Raw genomic sequence first — 22,407 nt, forward strand, 5'->3', positions numbered from 1 at the left:
ATTTTACGGTGAGTACAAAAATCCTTTTTTTTTTTATCTTAATGCATTCTATGCATTAAGCTAAAAATCCTGTGTAGGAGCCCCTCTAATACTTACTTGTGGTCCCTCTTTGTCCAGCGGTGTTCACCAGTGTCTCAGTTGTCCGAGATTCCCCCTCCTGACTGGCTGAGACACAACAGCGGCGCCATTGGCTCCAGCTACTTTCAAAGTCAGATAGCAAATCAGGGGAGAGAGGGCAGAGCTCCGTATCTGAATAGACACAGGGAGCTGTGACTCAGCTTGGATGCCCCCATAGCAAGCTCCTTGCTGTGGGGGCACTGAACAGGAGGGAAGGGCCAGAAGGACCCAAGAAGAGGAGGATCCAAGATGCTCTGTGTAAATCCATTGCAACTGAGCAGGCAAGTATAACATGTTTGTTATTTTTATAGGAAATAAAACATGACTTTACAATCCCTTTAAACTGCAGTGGTCTTGCTGCTAGGAGGAGAGATCAGAGGTAAGAGATGAGCTCATCAGTCTCCTGCTTCTCCTTTCACTGTCCAGTCACAGGCTTGGTGAGGGACTTGTAAGTGTTACTGAACTGCAGCAGGAAATTATCAGGTCTCCTGCCCTGCAAGATACACAGCACTGTTCCATAGTTTAGAAATACAAATCCCTTGGCAGGTTAAACCGCTTCTTGGTGTAATTCATCTGTGTATTTAGCCATTTGCTTGGAGTTCACTGTCATTCTCACTCAGTAGCCAACAGAAACACTACATAAGTTAACTGGTTCTCCTTTTTTTTTTTTTTTTACTTGTTTTATTGAAACTTAACAAGAGATGCATACAAGTTATACACAGTGAAAAGCATAGGGATACACCTCCGTAATCAATCTTCGATACAATATACGACACTGAAATCCAGTATAATAGTTCAATAAAATGAAGGCTTATGGAAACATGCCTCTTAATTAATCACATCTGTTTGACTTTACCGATGAACAATAAACAAACCAGTAAATCCTATTAAATCCATAATCCTGCTTCCCATGTAGGGAAAGTGAGTGCGAACATCAGAAATTCCTATTCTATTCCAAATACCATGAGGGCGTCTTGATTGTTGTCACCGCTATATATAATCCAGCTATTAAGGGGGATTAGATATTAAAGGGGTAAATCGTGTCTTGTGAGTTTAACCAAGGACCCCAAACTTTGGTAACATTGTAGGGCACCCCCTAGCCTCATAAGTTAGTGGAGCTCCACCCTAAAGTGGAACTTCCGCTCATCGGAACCCCCCCCCCCCCTCCGGTGTCACATTTGACACCTTTCAGGGGGGTGCAGATACCTGTTACCTGTCTAAGACAGGTATTTGCACCCACTTCCGGGAGTCCTCTCTGCAGGGATTCTGCGGGTAGTGCGTCACTTCCTGCCCCCGCCCGTTGTGTTTTGGGAAACACACGGCTCCCAGAACACAACGGGGACCAGTGAGGATGGCGCTGCGCGTCTCTCGCATGCGCCGTAGGGAATTGGGCAGTGAAGCCGGAATGCTTCACTTCATGATTCCCTAACCGAGGATGGCAGTGGGGGCAGCATATAGACGAGCGATTGCTCGTCTTCTGATGCAGATGTCGCCGGACTCCAGGACAGGTAAGTGTCCATTTATTAAAAGTCAGCAGCTGCAGTATTTGTAGCTGCTTACTTTTAATATTTTTTTTATGGCGGAGCTCCGCTTTAAAGTGATACTAAAGTCCTGTTGCTTAATAAAAAACAAAAACATGTTTATACTTGCTCCGTGTAATAGTTTTGCACAGAGCAGCCCAGATCCTCTTCTCGGGTCCCTCTTCTGTTTTCCTGGCCCCTCCCTCCTGTTAGGTGCCCCCACAGCAAGCAGCTGAGCCGCAACTCCCTGTGTCTATTCAGACATGGAGCCGCATCCTGGCCCCGTCTCCTCTTTCCCCTTATTAGCTCACTGACATTAAAAGCAGCAGGCGCCAATTGCACTTTTCTGCTGTCTCAGCCAATGAAGAGGGAGAGTCATTGAGAGCTGAGTCTTGCAACATCACTGAAGAGATGGGGCTTGGGTAAGTATGAAGTATGAAGGGGGCTGCTGCACACAGAAGGCTTTTTATATTAATGCATAGAATACATTGGGATAAAAAAAACCTTCTGCCTTTACAATCTAACTTGTATAACAGTTGGGTTTGATTATTGCTTGCTTCCACAGACCAATGGTTAAGGGTTCAGACTGGATCCAACACAGCCATTTTTCTGGCATAATAAAGCAATACACGCAAAAAACTATCTGGTCTTGCTAGAGAGCTCAATGTCTTTTTACACACCCAGAAGACACCATTTGGGGCTGCTGATATTGGGGAGCTCAAAAGCCTCTGAAATAAATGCAGTGATTGCTGACCAGAACAGTCTGACCCTATTACAGGACCTCACTATATGAAAGAAGTCCTGCTTTATTTTGCACTTATAAGTTGGGGAAGTCCGCTTGCACATCAAAAATAGTATTTTTGGGTATAGTATGTTCGATTGTAGATACCTTGGCTGTATTAAAGTGATTGTAAACGATCACCTTGTAAAAACCCATTCCGTTTAAAATGGAAATGAAAGGCAAACATCTGTGTATGGAAAATAAATATTGTAAACGCCTCCCCCCTTTTTGTAAGTGATCACATTCCCTTTGTTCTCAGCTGCATAAGAGCTGGGGGAGGTGAAGCCGTACACTGAGCTTCACAGTGAATGACTGTGTAGGTGGGGCATGTCGGGGTAAACCTGATCGTTGGAGGAAAGCAGGCTGAGTTCCCAGCACAGCTATATAACTGACCACGCTGAGCTCTCCTGCTTGGCGTGGCGAGTGTTTGATAGGAAAGCAGAGGGGGCTGACAGGAACACCGGTGGATTTTCACATAAAGGAAGCAATACAAAGAGAACATGATAGTTTCTAATTCAAGTACATGGTACAGCAGGCACATATCGGTAATATGACATGCTGGGGTAACAAACACTTTCATTCATCCATAGCGTAGATAACCGTATCCATATATGAACTACATACTGCTTTCCCGTCTTGGAGGCCTGTTACAATTTCCTGTAGATGATGTATAGAAGAACCTCTTGCTGTTTTTTAAAATAAAAAAAGTTTGCTAACTAATGTAGATGAGATACAGAGGTTTGATCTGTCCATCTAGCTGGGACGACTGACCGGTCCCTACACAGGAAGGACGTTCTTGAATGTGTTCCTGAAGGATTTCAGCTTGTAGACATATATAACAGGGTTGAGGGCAGAGTTTGCATGAGTGAGAATGATTCCGATCTCCAGGATGACCGGAGGAATGTAACAGTTTGGACAGAGTAGACTCACCCCATTCATGATATGCAGCGGAGCCCAGCATAACATGAAAAGAAAATGATTGTAAAGAGAGAAGTAGCCGTTTTTTAACTCCTTCATTCCCGCCCCTTGCTTACCCACAACACCATGGTGGGAACCCACCACTGTTCCATGTAGCTGCCTCTTCACTGCAGAGTAGATCTTGGTGTAGATGGTGGCCATGATGATGACGGGCAGATAGAAGTAGACAAAGGAAAAAAAATACACCAGATATGTCATGTCAATGACGTGGGTGAAGATGCAGTAGCCATGGCTGGGTGGTGGTTTGTGCCAACCCATAAGTGGCATCAGCCCACTGAGAAATGCCACGATCCAACCTGTTATGATCAGAATGAGGGTGTTTGTGGACGTCATGATGCTTTTATATCGTAGAGGGTTCAGAATGGCGATGTACCGGTCCACAGAGATGGCCAGAAGGCTGAAGGTAGAGCTCATGGTAAGCATGATGAGGACAGAGAGCATCAGTAGACATAGTTCCAAATTATGTTGGGGGATGCCTATGCTGGTGAGAATAGCACAGGGGATGGCAAAGGCTCCGACACACACGTCTGCTACAGACAGTGACACCAAGAAGCAGTTAGTCACTGTCCACAGCCTCCGATCGCGAGCGACTGCAACACACACCAGAATATTTCCTAAAGCAGAAGTGACGGCAATAGTAATCTCCCCTGCCGTGTAGGCTTTGTCCATGGACAATATTATTTCAGAAGAGGACTGCAGACTGTTGTTCATTTTCTCTAACAACATATTGGGTTCAGCTGCGTGAATAAAACTTAAAAGGAGAGAAAGGTTAATGAAAGCTATTAATGTGTATAAATGTCTTATTTTTCTTACTAGGACCCCCAGAAAGATGTACATTGTGTTCTCATATGTAGTAAGCAATGCCGCACTAATCTCAAAATTCACATCACCATATATTTCAGTCCAGTATAAAAAACTCAATGGGGTTGATTTACTAAAAATGGAGTGTGTAAAATCTGGTGCAGCTGTGCATGGTAGCCAATCCGCTTCTAACTTCAGCTTGATAAATTAGTCAATTTGAACCCTCACCTTGTAAAACAAATCCTTTTAGTTTAAAATAGAAATGAAAGGCAAAACATTTTGTGTATAGAGATAAAAACATTATAAACACTCCCCCCCCCCCCCCCCCCCCCCCCCCCCCCCCATTTTTTTAAAGCGGAGGTCCACACAAATGTTGGTTGAGTTTTGTTCTGCTTTATTGCCCAATTGAATTTTTTTTTCATAACAATGTCCCCTTTTTAACCCTGGTTTGCTCTTGTCAGCCCCCTTCACACTTGTGCGACCTGAAAGTCGTGCGATTTTTGACACGATTTTTGACGTGACTTGCAGCAATTGCCTGTGTAATCTTGAGGTCTATGTACCTCAAGACGCATCAAAGTCCAGACCAAAGTAGTTCAGGGGACTACTTCAGAGATATGAATGGTACTCATTGGAAATCATGGGGTACTTGTCATGTGACTTTGCAGTCCAAAGTCGCACAAGTGTGAAAGGGGCCTTATTCTCTTTCTCCAGTTTAGTTTCAAATTTAAAAAAAAGTTTAATATAGTTTTTGCAATGTTTTTGTGCCAGAATCAAAAGACAAATTGGAGAATAAAACGCTCTTATCCACAGTAATATTATTTGTAAACTACCATTGATCATAAAAAAGGGTGTTTTGTTTAGTTTATGCTCTCTTGTTTAAGGCCCCTTTCACACGGGGCGAGTCAGTAATGATCCGCCTCCGTATGCCGATGGTCCCAGCTGACCCGGCGGATGACAGGGCGGTCCCCGCACACTGTGCAGGGAACAACCCTTTCTTTTCTCTGCTCTCCCCTATGGGGGGATCAGGTGAACACGGACGTATGTCCGTGTTCATCCGATCGCAGACGGAAGGAAAAAAAAGGGTTTTCTTCCGTCTGCAGAATTGGATCATTGCGGAGGCGGACGAGAACGGGTGTCAGCGGATTTTCATCCGCTGACACCCGCAATCTCATAGGGACCAATGTATGTCCCTTTTTTCATCCGCAAACGGGTGGATGAAAAAGCGGACATACAGTCCAGTCCGCAGGTGTGAAAGGGGCCTAAGGATTTTTGGAAGAAATGTGTTTCTGCAATACAGTATGCCAAATAGAAAGTTTGTTATCTTATAGTGGTATTAAACCTAAAACCCCAAAAATGTTATATATTGCATTAGTGTTGTCCTGGTATCGATACCGAGCAATTGCCCGAGTACTGAGAACGCAGTCCCTTTCTCTGCAGCCTCAGCTTCACTAAAGATGAATGGACAGGAGATGGCGGTTCCCCTCCATTCATAAACTGAAGCACCATAAACACGCTATCTATCTCCTGTCCATTCATCTTTAGTGTAGCTGAGGCTGTACAGAAAGGGACTGTGTTCTCAGTCCCTTTCCCTGTATAAAAAGATGTCAGGAGTCTAAGACCCCTGATATCTCACTAAAGCCAGGGCTAATAATAAAAAAAATAAAACATTTTAATAAATATTGAAATGGTTAAATTGTAAAAATAATAAAAAATACAATAAACACACTGACATTGTCCACCCCCCCCCCCCCCCCCCCCCCCAAGAAAGAAAGCATTGTAAAATAACATAAATAAAAAAACGTGTAAAAAATAAAATTGTAAAAAAAATAAAAGGACTGAAACAGTCCACGTGTCATCAGTGATGCATATTAGTGCCACTGTCACATGACATTAAAGCGGAGTTCAACCCAAAAGTGGAACTTCCGCTGATTTGTCTCCCCTCCCCCTCCGGTGCCACAATTGGCACCTTTCGGGGGGGGGGGGGGGGATAGGCAACGCAACAGGATACCAGTTTTTGACCAGTATCCTGTTCCCGCTTACAGTGGGGCTTCCTCCTCCACCCGTCGCCGGGTTAGTAGAAGAGAGGAGCAGGGCCTTGCACATGCGCAGTAGGGTTCTCGGCGTGAAGCCGTAAGGCTACACTGCCCCGGGTTCCCTTACTCGCACTGGTGGCGGCAGCACACGACAGCTGACATCAGTGGACTTCAGGACAGGTAAGTGTACTTCTATTAAAAGCCAGTAGCTGCTGGCTTTTAAATTATTTTTTTTTTTTTTTGGGCAGACCTCTTTAAAAAAAAAAAAAAGTATCGGTACTTGTACTCGGTCTTAAAGTGGTATCAGGACAGCCCTATATTGCATCTTATCAGTCATTAGATGTGATGGCTGCATTTGTTAGCCCCCCCCCTTGTGATCTGGCCAGTAACACACCACCTGTATTAGAGTGTCTCCACTCTGATTGAAGTAGCACGGGGGGCACCTTTGGACAGCAACATTGTCTGTCAGTCTGGGGGGGAGGGGAATGTTTGATACTAGATGCAACAGATTTAGATACCTTTTAGGCCCCTTTCACACTTGTATGACTTGGGACTGCAAAGTAGCATGACAAGTCATGATTTCCAATGATATCCATTCATATTGGTACGACTTCAAGTCGTGCCTACTTCAAAGTTGTCCCTGCACTACTTTGGTCCAACTTTGATACGAGTTACACAGGCATTCCTCAAAATTGCGGTAAGATTGCGGCAAAATTGCGCGGCTTTGAAGTCGTGCTAGTGTGAAAGGGGCCTAACACGTTGAAGCCAAACTCCAGCTCACACTTTATAAGCAGTTACAGCAAACTTATTTTTTTTTTTTTTTTTTTTTCATTTTGGAAAAAAGGTTTTACATAAATAAGTTGATTGTTGTAAGCACCCTGTCAGTGGTAAATGGTTTGTCTCAACCCTAACCCATAAGTGCACAACCTGTGGCCCTCCAGCTGTTGCAGAACTACAAGTCCCATGAGGCATTGCAAGACTGACAGTTACAAGCATGACTCTCAAAGGCAGAGGCATGATGTGACTTGTAGTTCTGCAACAGCTGGAGGGCCACAGGTTGAACTATGCTCTAACTGCTACATCTGCAGGAGAGCTTTTTCTTTTGCTATCCAAGTGATTTTTTTTTAATCGCCAAGTATGACTTGTGCTGTGACTTGTAGTGCTGTCCTTCTTTTAATAAAAGGCAACAATTTGTTCAGAGTGCGGCTGTCCAGAGACAATCTTTGTTCCTGCCCTGTAACACTAGCTGGGATGTCATGGGGTGCCCTAGCTTGACCCGGCACCGCTGCTAGCGAGGAGATGGCCGCTTTGATAGCGAATGCCTGTCTCTGGTTCCCAGCACTTGCCTGATACAAACACCGGCAAGAGGAATGCAGAGGGACAGGAAGCTGACATACTTCACCTGCCTCTGCACTTTTCATTATGGTAGCTGAAGTTGGCTTTGTGCTGTGAAATAGTCTGTCTTCTATTGCGCTGGAGTTTTTAGCCAAAAGGGGACGGTGGCGCCTTTTTTCAACACATCTATTGTTACAGGGCAGCATGTTGATTGGGCATGACTGAAAAGGGTCTGCCGACTGGCTCCTGGTCAGCGTTCTCAGCTAATGGCTATAAGCGCTGATCTAAAGTGTTCTGGCGGAGGGGCCATCCCCTACCAGAACACAATAGGGGAGATCGCTGTACTAACATCAGATAGTTGGTACAGCAACACCTTCTAAGCTGTCAGTTTTTATTTATTTTTTCAGCCCTGCTGGGTTGAAAAAAAACCTGCTAGTTTGTACTAGGCAGAGGGAGACCACAGGAAGTGAGTGGAAATCTACCTCTAGGAGGGGGAATTCAATTTGTCACAGTAGCAGAAAGTGAGGTGAAATCTCCTGAACAGGGTCACAGACCGCAAAACAAACATAACCCCTTCCTATGCTAACATAAATATTTTTTGCACTAAAACATTTACCTGTTCCAACTTGCATGCAAATTCAACTTCAGAACAAACCTACAGATCCTATCTTGCTTGAAACCCGTGGACTGCCTGTATGATTTCTCCTTTGCCCGTCGTTTTTCTTTCCTTTTTGGACCCCTTTCACACTAGGGCGGTTTTCAGGCACTTTAGCGGTAGAAATAGCCTCTGCTAAGTGCCTGAAAATCTCCTCCCATTCACTGCAGTGTGACTTTTCACACCGGGACGGTGCACTTGCGGAACGTTACCAAAAGTCCTGCAAGCAGCATCTTTGGGGCGGTTTGGGAGTGCTATGCATTTAGTGCTCACAAACTCCCTGCCCATTTCAATGAATGGGCAGCGCTTCCAAAGTCCCTTAAAAGCAATTTGAAAGCACTGCAAAACTGGAGTCTTTGACTCTTTTTGGAGGGGGGGGGGGGGGGGGTAAAACCGCCCTGCCAGCGGCCGAAAAGCCCTGCTAAAACGAGTGGTGATAACGGTGGGTGCTGTCAGTGTGAAAGGGGTCTTAAAGTGGAAGTAAACTCCTCCCATGGTTGATTATTTTTTTTTCACCTATAGGTAAGCTTATAATAAGGCTTACCTGTAGGTACAGTAACTATCTCCTAAACGCTGTGCACAGTTTAGGAGAAATTTACTTGTGAATGGGCTGGTGCGTTCTGATGAAAAGGCATGCCCGTGCCATTAACATTGACTTCTGTGTGGCTGCCAAGATAGAAGCCCTGTCAGCGGTGACAGCGCAGCGCTGGAGGGGTTCGTTTTAAGGTAAGCTTCACATATTGTATTAGTATGCAATACATACTAGCACGTTAACTTTATCTTGCAGGTTAAAAAAAAAACTTTTGGTTTACTATCACTTTAAGATGCTGTAGATGAAATGTGAGCGCACTTTGACTATCCTCCTGTGTGGAAGTTTTGTCTTTGGTATGAATTAAAAGTGTGATATTTGATCTGCTTATAAAGTCAAATTCTGGCAACAGAGATGGAAATCTGACAACATATACACAGACTTTTCGCCTCTCTCGCTTATAAAATATGCAAAAATATTTCTGCTGAAAATCCAATTACACAACCCAAGACTTACTGTTAGTTCATGGTTTGCTGCAGGAGATAGTTTCAGGCTTGTGAATAGTTGGAAGGTTCTGCTGTGCGGTTTATAGAGCTTGTGGACTTTTCCTCCCCAGGTTGGTCAGTGATGCCCCTCTATATATGTGTTTATTTCCCCAGCTGCTTCATTTCATCACTTCAATAAGGTGTTGACAGTAGTTCTGATTAATGACTGTATTAATTGGCCATTGAGGCACTAATGCCTTGTAATGTTCCACTCTGGAGGGTAGAAAATAACCATTTTGAGAGATAACAGGCTTCACAGCTTGTCAAGCCGATATACTAATTAGGGATGTAGTGCAGATGGGATCCATATTACACATAACAAGTTAGGACCCTGTGCTTGTATGATCAAATTTCCAGTATTAAAGCTAGACTCCAAGCAAGCATCTAAATCATTGTTTCTCGCACTTTTTTGTCTTGCGGCTCCCCAAAAAGATCTAAAAAATTTCATGGCACACCTGAAAAGATTTAACAACCACATGTGGTGAAGACCTTACTTGATTTTGGTTGTCTCCTGCTTCTGTCAATCAACTCCAGTGACGGGGGAGGCGGAGCCAAGTCCCGCTGTCTGTCAATGGACGCAGCAACGGGGCTCTGGAGCGAGCCTTAACAGGTGACCCCATGGGATTCAGTTTCCTATTTGGGGGTGCCAGGAGCGCTGGCGGGGGACCTGACAAAACAATTGGACCGAGCAAGTATAGACATGTTTGTTGTTTAAAAAAAAAAAAATGCCTTTACAGCCACTGTTTGGACTTAATTTTAAAAAGGAGATAACATTGTTTTTTGTTTTTCTGGTAGGAAGAGAAAAGGGGATGAGCTGGATGGATCTGCTATGTCCAAGAAGAAACTAAAGAAAGAAAAGGAAAAGGAATCCAAGCTTGAAAAGCTGCTAAAGGTAAAATTATTACCTATAGGTCAAACTTACATTGGTTGTTCTTATAGGGTGATGATGATTTCTTCACGTCGGGAGACACGGGAAGTCTTTTACTTTTGGGTTAATTTGCTGCTTGGACCCCTTTCACATGGGCTTGTCTGTGTATTAACTCCTCTTTGCTCAGCAGGGATCGCTCCGCTGATCCCCATGCTCTATCATGCTGGAAAAGGTATTGTTTGTCCCCAAACTGTTCTTGGATGGTTAGGAGAAGTTTCTCTCAGAGGATGTTTGTGTACCATTCTGTATTCATAGCTGTGCTCTTAGGCAAAATTGTGAACGATCCCAACTCTCTTGGCTGAGAAGCAACCCCACACTTGAATGGCCTCGGGATGCTTTACTGTTGGCATAACACAGGACTGATGGTAGCGCTCGCCTTTTCTTCTCCGGACAAGGGTTTTTTTTCCAGATGCCCCAAACAATAGGAAAGGAGATTCATTAGAGAAAATTACTTTACCCCCAGTTCTCAGCAGTCCAATTCCTGTACCTTTTGCAAAATATCAGTCTGTCCCTGATGTTTTTCCTGGAGAGAAGTGGCTTCTTTGCGGCCCTTCTTGACACCAGGCCATCCTCCAAAAGTCTTTGCCTCACTGTGAGGAATGGGTTAAAGCAGGGTTTGACAAATTTGCTTGGAATCTAGGAGCCAGCTAAAAAAGTTAGGAGCCAGAAAACGTACCCCGTCCCGCCAAGCTTGCGCGCAGAAGCGAACGCATACGTGAGTAGCGCCCGCATATGTAAACGGTATTAAAACCACACATGTGAGGTATCGCCGCGATCGTTAGAGCGATAGCAATAATTCTAGCTCTAGACCTCCTCTGTAACTCAAAACATGCAACTTGTAGAATTTTTTAAACGTTGCCTATGGAGATTTTAAAGGGTAAAAGTTTGTCGGCATTCCACGAACGGTTTACTCGGCGTAACATTATCTTTCACAATATAAAAAAAAATTGGGATAACTTTACTGTTGTAAAAGTGCGCTTGTAAGACCGCTGCGCAAATACGGTGTGACAGAAAGTATTGCAAAGATCGCCATTTTATTCTCTAGGGTGTTAGAATAAAAAAAAACATAATGTTTGGGGGTTCTAATTAGAGGGAAGGAGATGGCAGTGAAAACAGTAAAAAAACACACGTTAGAACTGCTGTTTTACTTGTAATGCCAACGGCAGCCACCAGATGGCGCCAGGAAGCTTGGGCCTTCACAAGGCTGCAAAGCTGCGGCCTAAATTACCGGCCGTCGTGGGCCCGCCGAGATTGCGTGGAGGTGGGGGCGCACAGAGACACAGGATCCTGTGCCTCCGTGCGCCCCCACCGCGTGATTGGTAATTATAGGCCGCACAGCCGCGGCCTCAATTTCCGGCGGGTGCCAGGTCACAATTTCTTGTCGCAATTGCAACCTGGTGCCCAGATTTTGTCGATCCCTGGGTTAAAGTAGTTGGTGTGGCACTGTTCTGTTATGGGTGCGTATGTCCTTTTTACAAAATGAAGTGCTCTAAGTCCACATTCTTTTTAATGACTCAAAAATTGAATATGTGGGTCTCTAGCCTAGTCTAAACAATACCAATAAAATGTAAATGCACCTTAAAGGAGTTCTCTGAGCTAAAACTTTTAACCCCCGCTGTGCCCGGGCTGTAAAACTATACAAAATAAACCTTCACTTACCTGCCTACGATCCCCCGTTGTTCCGATATCGCCGTCCCGTTCTCCGGTCCCGGTCTCTTCCACTTCCTGGGGGTCGGTGACTCACGGTGCGCTCAGCCTATCAGCGGCCGCAGCAATGTCCCGTCGCGGCCGCTGATAGGCTGAGCGCACTGTGAGTCACCGACCCCCAGGAAGTGGAAGAGACCGGGACCGGAGAACGGGACAGTGATATCGGAACAACGGGGGATCGTAGGCAGGTAAGTGAAAGTTTATTTTGTATAGTTTTACAGCCCGGGCACAGCGGGGGTTAAACGTTTTAGCTCAGAGAACTCCTTTAAGCATAGTGAAACCAATTAAAATTCAAGTAATTGGTGCTCTTAAACCATACAAATGACTGGTGCTCTCAATCCTCGATATAAGGAAGTGATTATCTTTTGAATAGATTGAAATTTAATCCTAAAATGTATTAAAGGTTCCTCTGCATTAAAGGTGGAAAAAAATATATAAAAATCTAAATTTATAAACATTCATAAAATATTAACCGATAACTTTTGAATTCATGCGAATTGGTGAACAGTTTTATATATATTAACCGGTTCCAGACTGGATCACGCAGATTTACTGCGGCAGAATGGCTCTCCTGGGTGAAATCCTGTACATATACGGCTTTGCCCAGGAGAGCCACCGGAGACACGCGCCCGTTGCACAGCGGGGAACCCAATGGTGATTGCGTAAAATCTTCCTGGATTAAAGTGGTCAAATAAAGTGACTGGTGCTCTTAGGTTAGCCAGTTTTTAAACATTTAAACCAAGATGTTAAGGCGGTAGGGATTGGAGGAGGAAAAAAAACATGGTTCAGCTGCAGGGTTTTACCACCCCCCCAACCTTATGACTGGGCCCTGTGGGTGCCGCCATCATTTAAAGTTTGGCAGGCGCTGCTTCCCTGAAAAGTGACCTGAGCGTCTTTTGAGAGGTGATCAGGAGGCAATATGTTACCACTTCACCACCTGATTTAAACCTATAATTGTCATGCAATGCACATAATTGCGGCAGAGTAGTATAGCAGTTAGGCTACGTTCACATTGGGGCGGCGGGTCCGTTAGCGGTAAAGCGATGCTAGTTTTACCGTCGCTTTTCGGCCACTAGCAGGATGCTTTTAACCCCCACTAGTGGCCAAAGAAGGGTATAAACATGCCCGTGTTGCGGCGTTTTGGAAGCACTGCCTAGTGCTTCCAAACCTCCCCAAAGATGCTGCTTGCAGGACTTTTTTTTTTCCGGCCGGCAAGTGCACTGCCCCAGTGTGAAAGCTTGAGTGCTTTCACACTGGGGAGGCATGAGAGCCAGTTTTCAGGTGCTTTACAGTGGCTAATTTTACTGCTAAAATGCCTGAAAACTGCCTCAGTGTAAAAGGGGTCTTAGAGGTTTAAATGAGACAGTGAGGAGGTGACAATAGGCAAAACTGTGCCCCGTGATCTTTCCCTTCTCCCATGTTTTTTCAGGTTGATTACCGCTTGTCTAAGGTTGCTTACACCCCAATTCAGGGAATATTTTCTGGTTCTGTATAATGACAAGGTGATGTCCCAGGACTTCCTTGTTGCCTAAAGTAATTTGGCTTTTTACCACAACCAGGACAGTGTTTTTCTGTCCTGTCCAGCTCCAGTTTACCAAAAGGAAATGTCCCTCACTTGTTTGGATGTGGTCCGGACAATTTGGCCATTTCCAGGTGCAGCCTGTGACCAAGCCGTGTATTTTGTGAATAGTCCAGCGTATAGGAGTAAGTAATGCCTTTTGTGTCCATAAAGGCAAATTGTGCGAAGCAGTTTGGAATATGCAAGAACCTGTATCCTCCCCTGAATCAACTGATGGAATTATTTTAGGCAGTGTTCAATGATTAGCTGTTTTATGAAGGCTACTTTATGTTTTTTTATGTATACTGAGCCCTCATTTTATTTTGCCTTGACACAGGAACAGACAGAGCTTGTTTGGAGTATAAAAGACGAACTGAAGAAAGTGTGCAGCACCAACGATCTTAAAGAGCTGCTTATAGCCAACAAACAGCAGGTGCCATCTGGAGAAACCAATGTAAGTTTACTGAATGACTATTGTGAAGTTACAGTGCATTTCCATTCTTGTAGCCCAATTAGGATAATATCTACTTTCTTACATGTTCCTAATCACATAGCATAATGTAAAACATTTAATTGCTGCCAACCTATTTTTTATTTTATTTTTTTCTTGTTGAAAGTTTGCAAAATCCCCAATGGGTCTAAAAGACCCCTGGTGTCTCATGAAAGAGAACCAGTCACAAAGAAATTATATCAGATAGGGGACTTTTTGTTAATGGAGGACACGTAAGACCTCAGGGGTCCCAAAGACCCTGGATTCCGCATTAAAGAGAACCTGTAACAAATACATTTTTATCACAAGAGGACTTTGGGCAAATATAAAAAATTGGAACTGCCACGGTCTAATTACCTAGGGTGTCTGCTTTCATAAACTGTGTACAGGCATACCCCGCTTTAAGTACACTCACTTTACATACACTCGCGAGTAAGGACATACCCGCGAGTGTATGTAAAGTGCCTTACAAGTACTGTACAGACATTTTGCAGCCACAGTAGAAGGAGCTAAAGCTCCAAGAGCGCAGCCCGTCCTGTTCCAGTGTGCCCCTGACACCCCCAATACAGACCCTGAGACCTCAACTACAGCCCCTGACCCTCTACTACACCCTAGAAGTGAAAAAATATATTGTTTCACTTTAAGTACATTTTCGTTTTACATACATGCTCTGGTCCCATTGTGTACTTAAAAGTGGGGTATGCCTGTATTGTTTGGTGGTTTTATATAATCTAATGGGTGGCAGCGAAAGGGTTCATCTAGCGGCCAAAAAAGGAATTTACACTTCTAGGGGGAACTTTTACACTTACAGGTGTTGTTACAGGCTGCTGTAGTTGTGCACTGCTGTTCATATAAATAGGAAATGTTGCAAATGAATTTCCTTTTATTAATGCATAATCCTAACGCTTCTGTTAATGCTTTTGAAAATTTTTACGTTTATATTTTGTTTTCCAACATCCCTATAAGACCAACCTTCCCCTTTCTTTTGCTGCAGATCCTGGACAGAGTATCAGACGGCATGGCTTTTGGTGCTCTTCTTCCTTGCGAGGAATGTCAGGGACAGGTTGTCTTCAAGACTGATGCTTATTACTGTACAGGGGACATCAGTGCCTGGACCAAATGTGTTGCTAAAACACAAACCCCCAGTAGAAAGGATTGGGTTACGCCAAAGGTAAGTGGGCGGGGGAGGACTTTACTCCTTATTTAGAGATATGGATTGTAAAATTCTTATATATTTTTTTTTTTTTTACTGCATTATTAATCCAGGAGTTCCATGAAGTTCCATATTTGAAAAAGTTCAAGTTTAAGAGGCAGGACAGAGCCTTCCCTCCATCTGTAGCTCCAACACCTGTCAGCGCTCCAGCTCCTGCTAAGCTGGTAGTTAAAGAGGAAGTCCTTCCAGAAGGTAAACCAAGCGCTGGTTTCTTTTGGGGCCTTCTTGTAGAAAGATTCCCTTCCCCTTTATATTCATCTCTTTTCTTCCCAACCTTTGGATGTTTCTGCCCATCTTTTTGGTCTTCCACTCTATGCTTACTGCCTATCAGAACAAGAATAGTGGGGGAAAACTTTTAATGTGGCCCCCTATTTGAGTGTGTGCTCTACAGGATAGAAAGCAAAGTGAAAGCTTCCCAATGGGATACAGATGGCAAACAAAGCCTGATGGGTGTTTTTAGCCACTCTGTATCAAAAAGGGGGAAAGGGGGTTTACTGACATACTTTTAAGTCCTTTACCCCAGCAAACATTCCAAATTCACTTTGCTGAACTAGCAATAATATAGATTGTTTGCTATAGGGGTGTACTTAAGAAGCAGCACTTTAGGGTAAGAAATGTGTTATTGAAGACAACTAGTAGAAGAATTTTTGTTTTAATACAAAAAAGGTTTGACTTTTAGACACAATTGCATGTCTGGATTTATCAGCGTATAACATGCACCTTCATTTTAAGAAGGACGTTTCAGGAAAAAAATTAAATTCTTAAATAAAGAACTTTGAAGCAAAATTAGGGCCAGTGCCTATCAATGCAGCCTGCTCAGTGGCAGATTAGACGGAGCCGGATCTCCTGTGTACTCGGCACGGCTCACAGTCACGCCTTCTATGATGGACATAACACCAGTCCAACGCTGGAACATATGACGGCAATGCTAGGAGCCGTCCAGGAGTAGGCACTGGGTGTGACTGCGAGCGGAGTACACAGGAGATCCGGCTCTGTCTAATCTGGCGGTGCTCGCAGCCTCCGAGGCAGCCTATATTGGCGTATAGCACGCACCCACCCACAATTTGCCCCCTATTTTCAGGGGGAAAAATTGCATGTTATACGCAAATAAATATGGTATTTGCACGACCTATTGCATTACTGCAGTGATGTCACTATTTTGAAATGACAAATGTTTCAAAATGGTCAGTAACTGCTGATGCAGCATTGCCTTAATTACAGTGAATCGAGAGCACCAACTAATTTTATTAGTTTAGTAGTTAATTCTTTTTTGCTGAAGTGAGAGTTGCAGGTGAATCTTCTTCCCCTAAATTCCCCTGGTGTTGACTCATGTAAAAAAACGAATTTCTTCATCAGTTTAGGCCAATATGTATTCTTTTTCATATTTTTGGTAAAAGAAAAAATCGCAATAACCGTAATTTATATTGGTTTGCGCAAAGGTTATAGCATCTACAAAATAGGGAATAGACTTATGCCATTTTTATTATATATTTTTTTTACTAGTAATGGCGAGGGTCTGCGTTTTTTATTATTATTTATTTTGCGGGACTGCGACATTGTGGCTGACAGACCAGACACTTTTGACACTTTTTTTGTGGCCATTGAAATGTATACAGCGATCAGAGCTATAAATAGCCACTGATTAACGTATAAATGTCAATGGCAGGGAAGGAGTTAACACTAGAGGGCGATTAAGAGGGTTAAATGTGTCTTAGGGGGAGGTGTTTATAACTGTGAGGGCAGTGTAGTGACAGGGAATAGAGATCGCTGTTCCTGATTACTAGGAACAGCAGATCTCTCTCTACTTCCCTGACAGAACGAGGATCTGTCTGTTTACATTGACAGATCCCCGTTCTGTCTCTCTCTGGAGCGATCGTGGGTTGCCGGCGGACATCGCTGCCACCATCCACACGCATCAGCTCCGATGGCACGTGCCCCCTATACCCCTTAAAGCAGCCGCTGTACAGCTATGGCGAATTGCGCAGGGGAGCTAACCTGCCACCGTAGTTTTAATTGATCTGACAGCAAAAGGGTTAATAGCTGATATCGGTTTGCTGAATTGTGAAGGTCTTTGTTGCAGTAAACCTGTCAAACAATAGATTTCCATTTTCTGCGCATCATTGGAGATAATAGCTGCAGGAATCCAGTTGAGTACAGTAAATGGGACCTTTTTCCTTCCCATGTTCCTATACAAGCTCTTCTCATGTTTTTACAAATTTTGGCATTACTTTCTCAATAGGCAAGCCGCTGACAAATATGACTGTTATGCTTATCGGCAAGCTGTCCAAGAACAAAGACGATGTTAAGACGATAATTGAAGAACTAGGCGGAAAGACGACTGGATCTGCCAACAAAGCCACAGTATGCGTCAGCACCCAAAGTAAGTACCTCCATGTTTTTTTGTTTTTTTTTGTTTGCTCTGCCTGTCTTCTGCAAATTGTCCATGGAAAACAGATTGCTGGCTAACTGTGTCAACACTGTTCATTAACTGTACATGTACATGACTAAATCACATCAGAAGTACAAGAGAAACATAAGCCGGCACATTTCCTTCTCTATACTAGAATAGGGGGAGTGGAGAGACACCCCTACCATTGACAGATGCACTATAGTGCCACCCATCCAAATTATTAAGTTTAGGCATTTCAACTGAAGGATACTGTTAGAACATACATATACATTTATTATTTATTGAAAAAGAGAACCAAGGAACAATAGCATGACATAGTACACCGCAGGAAGTACATAGTGATGTATTAAACCACAATGCAGACTTAACAATCAGATCTCATTAGGGTAAGTACAGTAGTGATATAATCACATAGCAACAACATCAAACCGATGCATTTTAACCTTTTGTATGACCACAACACTACTTGAGAACCTTTGGAAAAAAATTGGAACATAGTGCGAGCTGGGTTTCTCAACATGAGTACCCAACCTCACAAATGCTCCTTTGGCTGAGTGGGCACAAATTCCCACAGCCAATACTAAAATCTTATGGAAAGCTTTTTCAGAAGGTTGGATGCTATTATAGTTACAAAAGCCAACTAAGTTGGCTGCCAACTGTTTTTTATGTATTGATAGTTTTGTATGTTGACTGTTTGTTGGGTGATGGCATACCTGTGGAGGTATAAGTCTTACCTATAGAAGCTTGGATTTTGCTTCCTCTGGATGAGTTATACTTTTGTGCTAGAGAGAGCCTATTTAGCTTTGTTTAGTTTTCCTAAGGGGTAGACCCCTGGACCTCTTTTGTTCAATCATTAAACTTTACTGCAGGTATCTAAGTTAGAAAAGGCCCAGCTTTTTCCTTCACAAAGGCAATTTTGTGCAAAGAACCATAGTTTTTGTCATTTGACATTGGGCTTATTTAATGTGATCAATTTAGATGCAAGTAGCAGAATTCTTCTTTTGATTTTGACCAAACGTTTACTCTGCACATTTACAGAGGAGGTGGAGAAGATGAGTAAGAAAATGGAGGATGTAAAGGCAGCCAATATTCGAGTGGTGAGCGAGGACTTCCTGAATGAGCTGCAGTCTGGCAAGAGCTGCCAGGACCTGCTTGCCCAGCATGGCATCTCTACTTGGGGTGCAGAAATAAAACAGGAGGCAAAACCGGAGCCCCCAGCAAAATCAAAGACAGCAATTGGGAAAAGTACTGGCAAAGTAAAGGAGGAGCAAGGTAAGTGTCTTGTGTAGGGGTACATCAAAATATAGCAGGTGCCCCCCTCCTGTTTTTTGAGCATTTTTTATTTTACAAGCTAAGTATATGGTTCATCTTTACTGTACTACATACATACCACAGTTTTTTTTTTGTTTTTTTTTTAAGGGGGGGGGGGTGTGAGTAAGTGTCTCCTGTTCAACGCCTTCATTGTCAAATTACATAGGAACTGATCATGGACCCAAGCTGATTAGCTTACCTGCAATGTAGTGTTCAGAAATATCCTGGACCCCTGGGCTGTTTTGGCAGGTAGTGGTGTCCGTATATACAAAGGACGACAATCCCTTCATATCGGTTTATACACCCACAAGCCAACATAAATGTACCTCTACAATGTAAACAGTGTTGTGTTTTTTTTGGGGTTTTTTTCAGGGAGCAGCAAGGCTGAGAAAAAAATGAAGTTAACTGTTAAAGGTGGAGCAGCTGTTGATCCAGACTCAGGTGAGTAACCTACAGAGAAGCGTAAATTATTAAATTTTTCGGACCTACAATCCCCAATAGTATGGCAAAAGTACATGTTTTTCGTTTTATTAGCTTGAAGGTTTGTCCCTCTAATTTGCTGTCCTTCAAATTAGCTTGATTTTGACCTAGAAGGTACCCAAGCAAAGTCCAGACACCTTGTTTAATGTCTTCAGGTGCTTGATTTTATTTTCAAGCCAAATTATGTGTTCTTGTGGACCCCCGTTGGATCTGAGCCCCATGCTGTGTGCAAGACCTCAAAGTCCCAGTTATGCCCTGCCCTCTTATGGCGGAAAGCCCTATCCCAGTTTTTTAACTGGCAAAGCTTTTCTTGGCTTCAAATGGTATTCCATTTGGCTTGACCGACAGAGCAAGGCTTAGTGCTGGAAAAGGCTTCACAGGAGCAAGTCGAATTTAACAGTAAAGCTGGAACTGCAGGTTCTAAAGACCATTTATTTTCCTCATGTTTAATGTAATTTGCTTTGTGTTTTGGGTTTTGTTTTTCTTTAAAGCTAATGGTAGTCCCACGGTACCATATTCACACCTTGAGAGGGTCCCAGCTTCCCTTGGTGTGCGTGCTCACAAGTTAGTCATCGTTCATATACCTAATAGGTCACACCTCTCACTTTAATGCTCTGGGGTGATATTTAATTCTAGCACGAAAACACAGAGGGCCACACAATGCAAGTGTCAAAACTAAACCAGTCATCTTGGAGATTAAGCTGTTGATTACTTCCACAGTGACCTTTATAATGTCACATCTGTGGGACTACTATTCTTTTTTTTAAATGCTCAGATTGAAATCGGCAGCAGATTTTAGATAATCTGCATATCCAAGAAATTCTGCTTAAATCCATGTTGTGCTCCTCAGTTTGCTTTTTTACAAGTTACATTTTCAGTTCTAATGTAACATTGGTTACTGTAGATGAGAGCCTGCAGGCAGTATTGTGGGTAAGCAGTTTGCATTCTAGCCTTGCAGCCCTGGATTAAGTTCACACCGAGGACTCTGTCTATTTGTTGTTTTATGTGTTCTGCTTAAAGTGTAAGTAAACCCCTCTATCGTTTTCAGCCAAGGAAGCTGCCATCTTTGCCTCCGTTTAATCTACAACTGCCATTATGCTGCACATGTGATCAGTTATGACACCAGCCATTGGATGGTTTCACAGTTTGGTTGAGAGCACAACCAATGGGGGTATTACATTTCTGGCACGTCCCGGAAATGAAACTGTTTTATGGATGGGTTTACTTCCGCTTTAAGTGAGGCAAAGTTCACACTGGCATTAAAGCAGGCATTTGAGAGGCATTTAAAAATGCCCCTCAAATGCCTTTGCAGATGATACAATACACAGTGCTGTTCACACTATCAAGACATGAAGAGTTAGCATAGTGTCATTTCAAAATAAAAGCCTTGTGTTGAGTCAGGAGAGGCGTTTGAAGCCTTTCATCGCCCTCTATTTAAGTCTATGGTAATGCTTCGCAAGTGCTCTGGCAGGTAGTTGCGGTGCGCCATAGGGCGTTTGGGGAGCATTTTTAACTTGTCATTGACGCTTTTAAATGCCAGTCTAAGGCCTATACTAAAGCTCATTAACACAAGTCTGTCCATTCTAATATTATAGGAAAGTTTGTTCAGCATTATAAATTTGGTCAATTGTGAACAAACCCTTAGGCCTGGTACACACGATAGGATTTATCCGCGGATACGGTCCGCCGGACCGTATCCGCGGATAAATCCTCTGCGGATTTTAATCCGCGCCGAATTCCCATCGCGGTGACGTGGCGACGCTGTCATATAAGGATATCCACGCATGCGTCGAATCATTACGAAGCATGCGAGGGATGGGTTCGGACGGATCGATCCGGTGAGTCTGTACAGACCACCGGATCAATCCGCTGGTTCCGATTCCAGCGGATAGATTTGTAAGCATGTCTACAAATTTTTATCTGCTGGAAATCGGAAATATCCACAGATAAATATCCGCTGGAACGTACACACCAGGGGATCTATCCGCTGAAACCGATCCGCTGAGATTTTTCAGCGGATGGATCCTCTCGTGTGTATGGGGCCTTAGTGTTGCATTTCTGAGAGTTTTGATTTCCTCTTCAAAACATATGATCGTCTAACCCTAGTATGAATTTCCTACACTCCTTACCACAATTGTGCTAGACTGACAGGGTACACCTTTTTATGTCATGAAAACTTTAATAACCTGATACAAAAATATGATTTCTTTTAGGACTTGAAAATTCATGTCATGTGTTGGAGAAAAGTGGCCAGATCTTTAGTGCCACCCTGGGCCTGGTGGATATATCCCGAGGGACAAACTCCTACTATAAACTGCAGTTGATAGAACATGACAGAGATGCCAGGTCTGTATCTCATTTTTATAGAAATAATATTGGTTAAAATGAATCATTGATATCGGAATAGAGGTCAAGGAGATTAGAGTGATTTTGTAGGCTTGGGTTGTGTTTGGCAAAATAAGTGGCTTCTAAGTAGATAAAGTCTAGCTGTGAAAATTCAGAGGCAGGTTGTTGTAGAAGGAGCCCCTGCCATCAAAAGCTTTTTAATACACACTGGGTGCCCATGCCATAGATCTCAATTGTATTGAAAAGATACCTTTCGGTTGAAGAATCTTATGGGAGTGCCAGATGCCTGGGCCTCCTCCTGAACTCTGTGGTTGTATCTGCCTATCACTACAGGAAAACGCTGTAATGCAGGCTGGTGAATCAAACCAAAGCATGTGGGTTTTTTTTTTTTGTAGAGATGAAGAATTCTGCAAAGGATGGCTCAGTAATTTGGTAAGGAAAAATAGTAGGTCACCAGTTCTATAATGCGGGAATGATGGGGGAGTGGTTATTCAGATGCCAAATAGTTAAAGGTGAACTCCAGAGCCAATTTTCTGCTAAGGATTTTGTGTTTTGCAATCTCTTGACACTGTTTTTAGTGATGACAGAGCCAGGTTGTTGATTGGATTTTGTCCTGCTACAGTTAATACAGTGCTTCTTGCCTCCCTATCCCCAGCCTGCGATTTGACAG

The 22,407-nt window shown here is 43.4% G+C and overlaps 2 protein-coding genes across 2 annotated transcripts in view; one reads left to right on the top strand and one right to left on the bottom strand.

Annotated features, from left to right (window-relative positions):
• Positions 1–22,407, top strand: part of PARP1 (poly(ADP-ribose) polymerase 1) — a 78,736-nt gene that overhangs the window by 26,568 nt on the left and 29,761 nt on the right. Inside the window, exons 5-12 of the mRNA XM_040351343.1 lie at positions 10,090–10,186; positions 13,825–13,941; positions 14,972–15,148; positions 15,244–15,382; positions 17,430–17,570; positions 18,639–18,872; positions 19,284–19,352; positions 21,605–21,737. Of these exons, the coding sequence (XP_040207277.1) occupies positions 10,090–10,186; positions 13,825–13,941; positions 14,972–15,148; positions 15,244–15,382; positions 17,430–17,570; positions 18,639–18,872; positions 19,284–19,352; positions 21,605–21,737 (1,107 nt within the window). The remainder of the gene's footprint in view (positions 1–10,089; positions 10,187–13,824; positions 13,942–14,971; positions 15,149–15,243; positions 15,383–17,429; positions 17,571–18,638; positions 18,873–19,283; positions 19,353–21,604; positions 21,738–22,407) is intronic.
• On the bottom strand, positions 2,957–4,303 carry LOC120937835 (adenosine receptor A1-like). Its single transcript, XM_040351344.1, has one exon. The coding sequence runs from the start codon at positions 4,231–4,233 to the stop codon at positions 3,196–3,198; it is 1,038 nt and encodes a 345-aa protein (XP_040207278.1). The 5' UTR covers positions 4,234–4,303; the 3' UTR covers positions 2,957–3,195.

The sequence above is a fragment of the Rana temporaria genome, chromosome 4 (genome assembly GCF_905171775.1).
Source record: "Rana temporaria chromosome 4, aRanTem1.1, whole genome shotgun sequence".
Lineage (NCBI taxonomy): Eukaryota > Metazoa > Chordata > Amphibia > Anura > Ranidae > Rana > Rana temporaria.

What these genes read in the sequence shown, in the direction of transcription:
- LOC120937835 (XM_040351344.1), bottom strand. Translation starts at nt 4,233, where the DNA reads ATGTACATCTTTCTGGGGGTCCTAGTAAGAAAAATAAGACATTTATAC.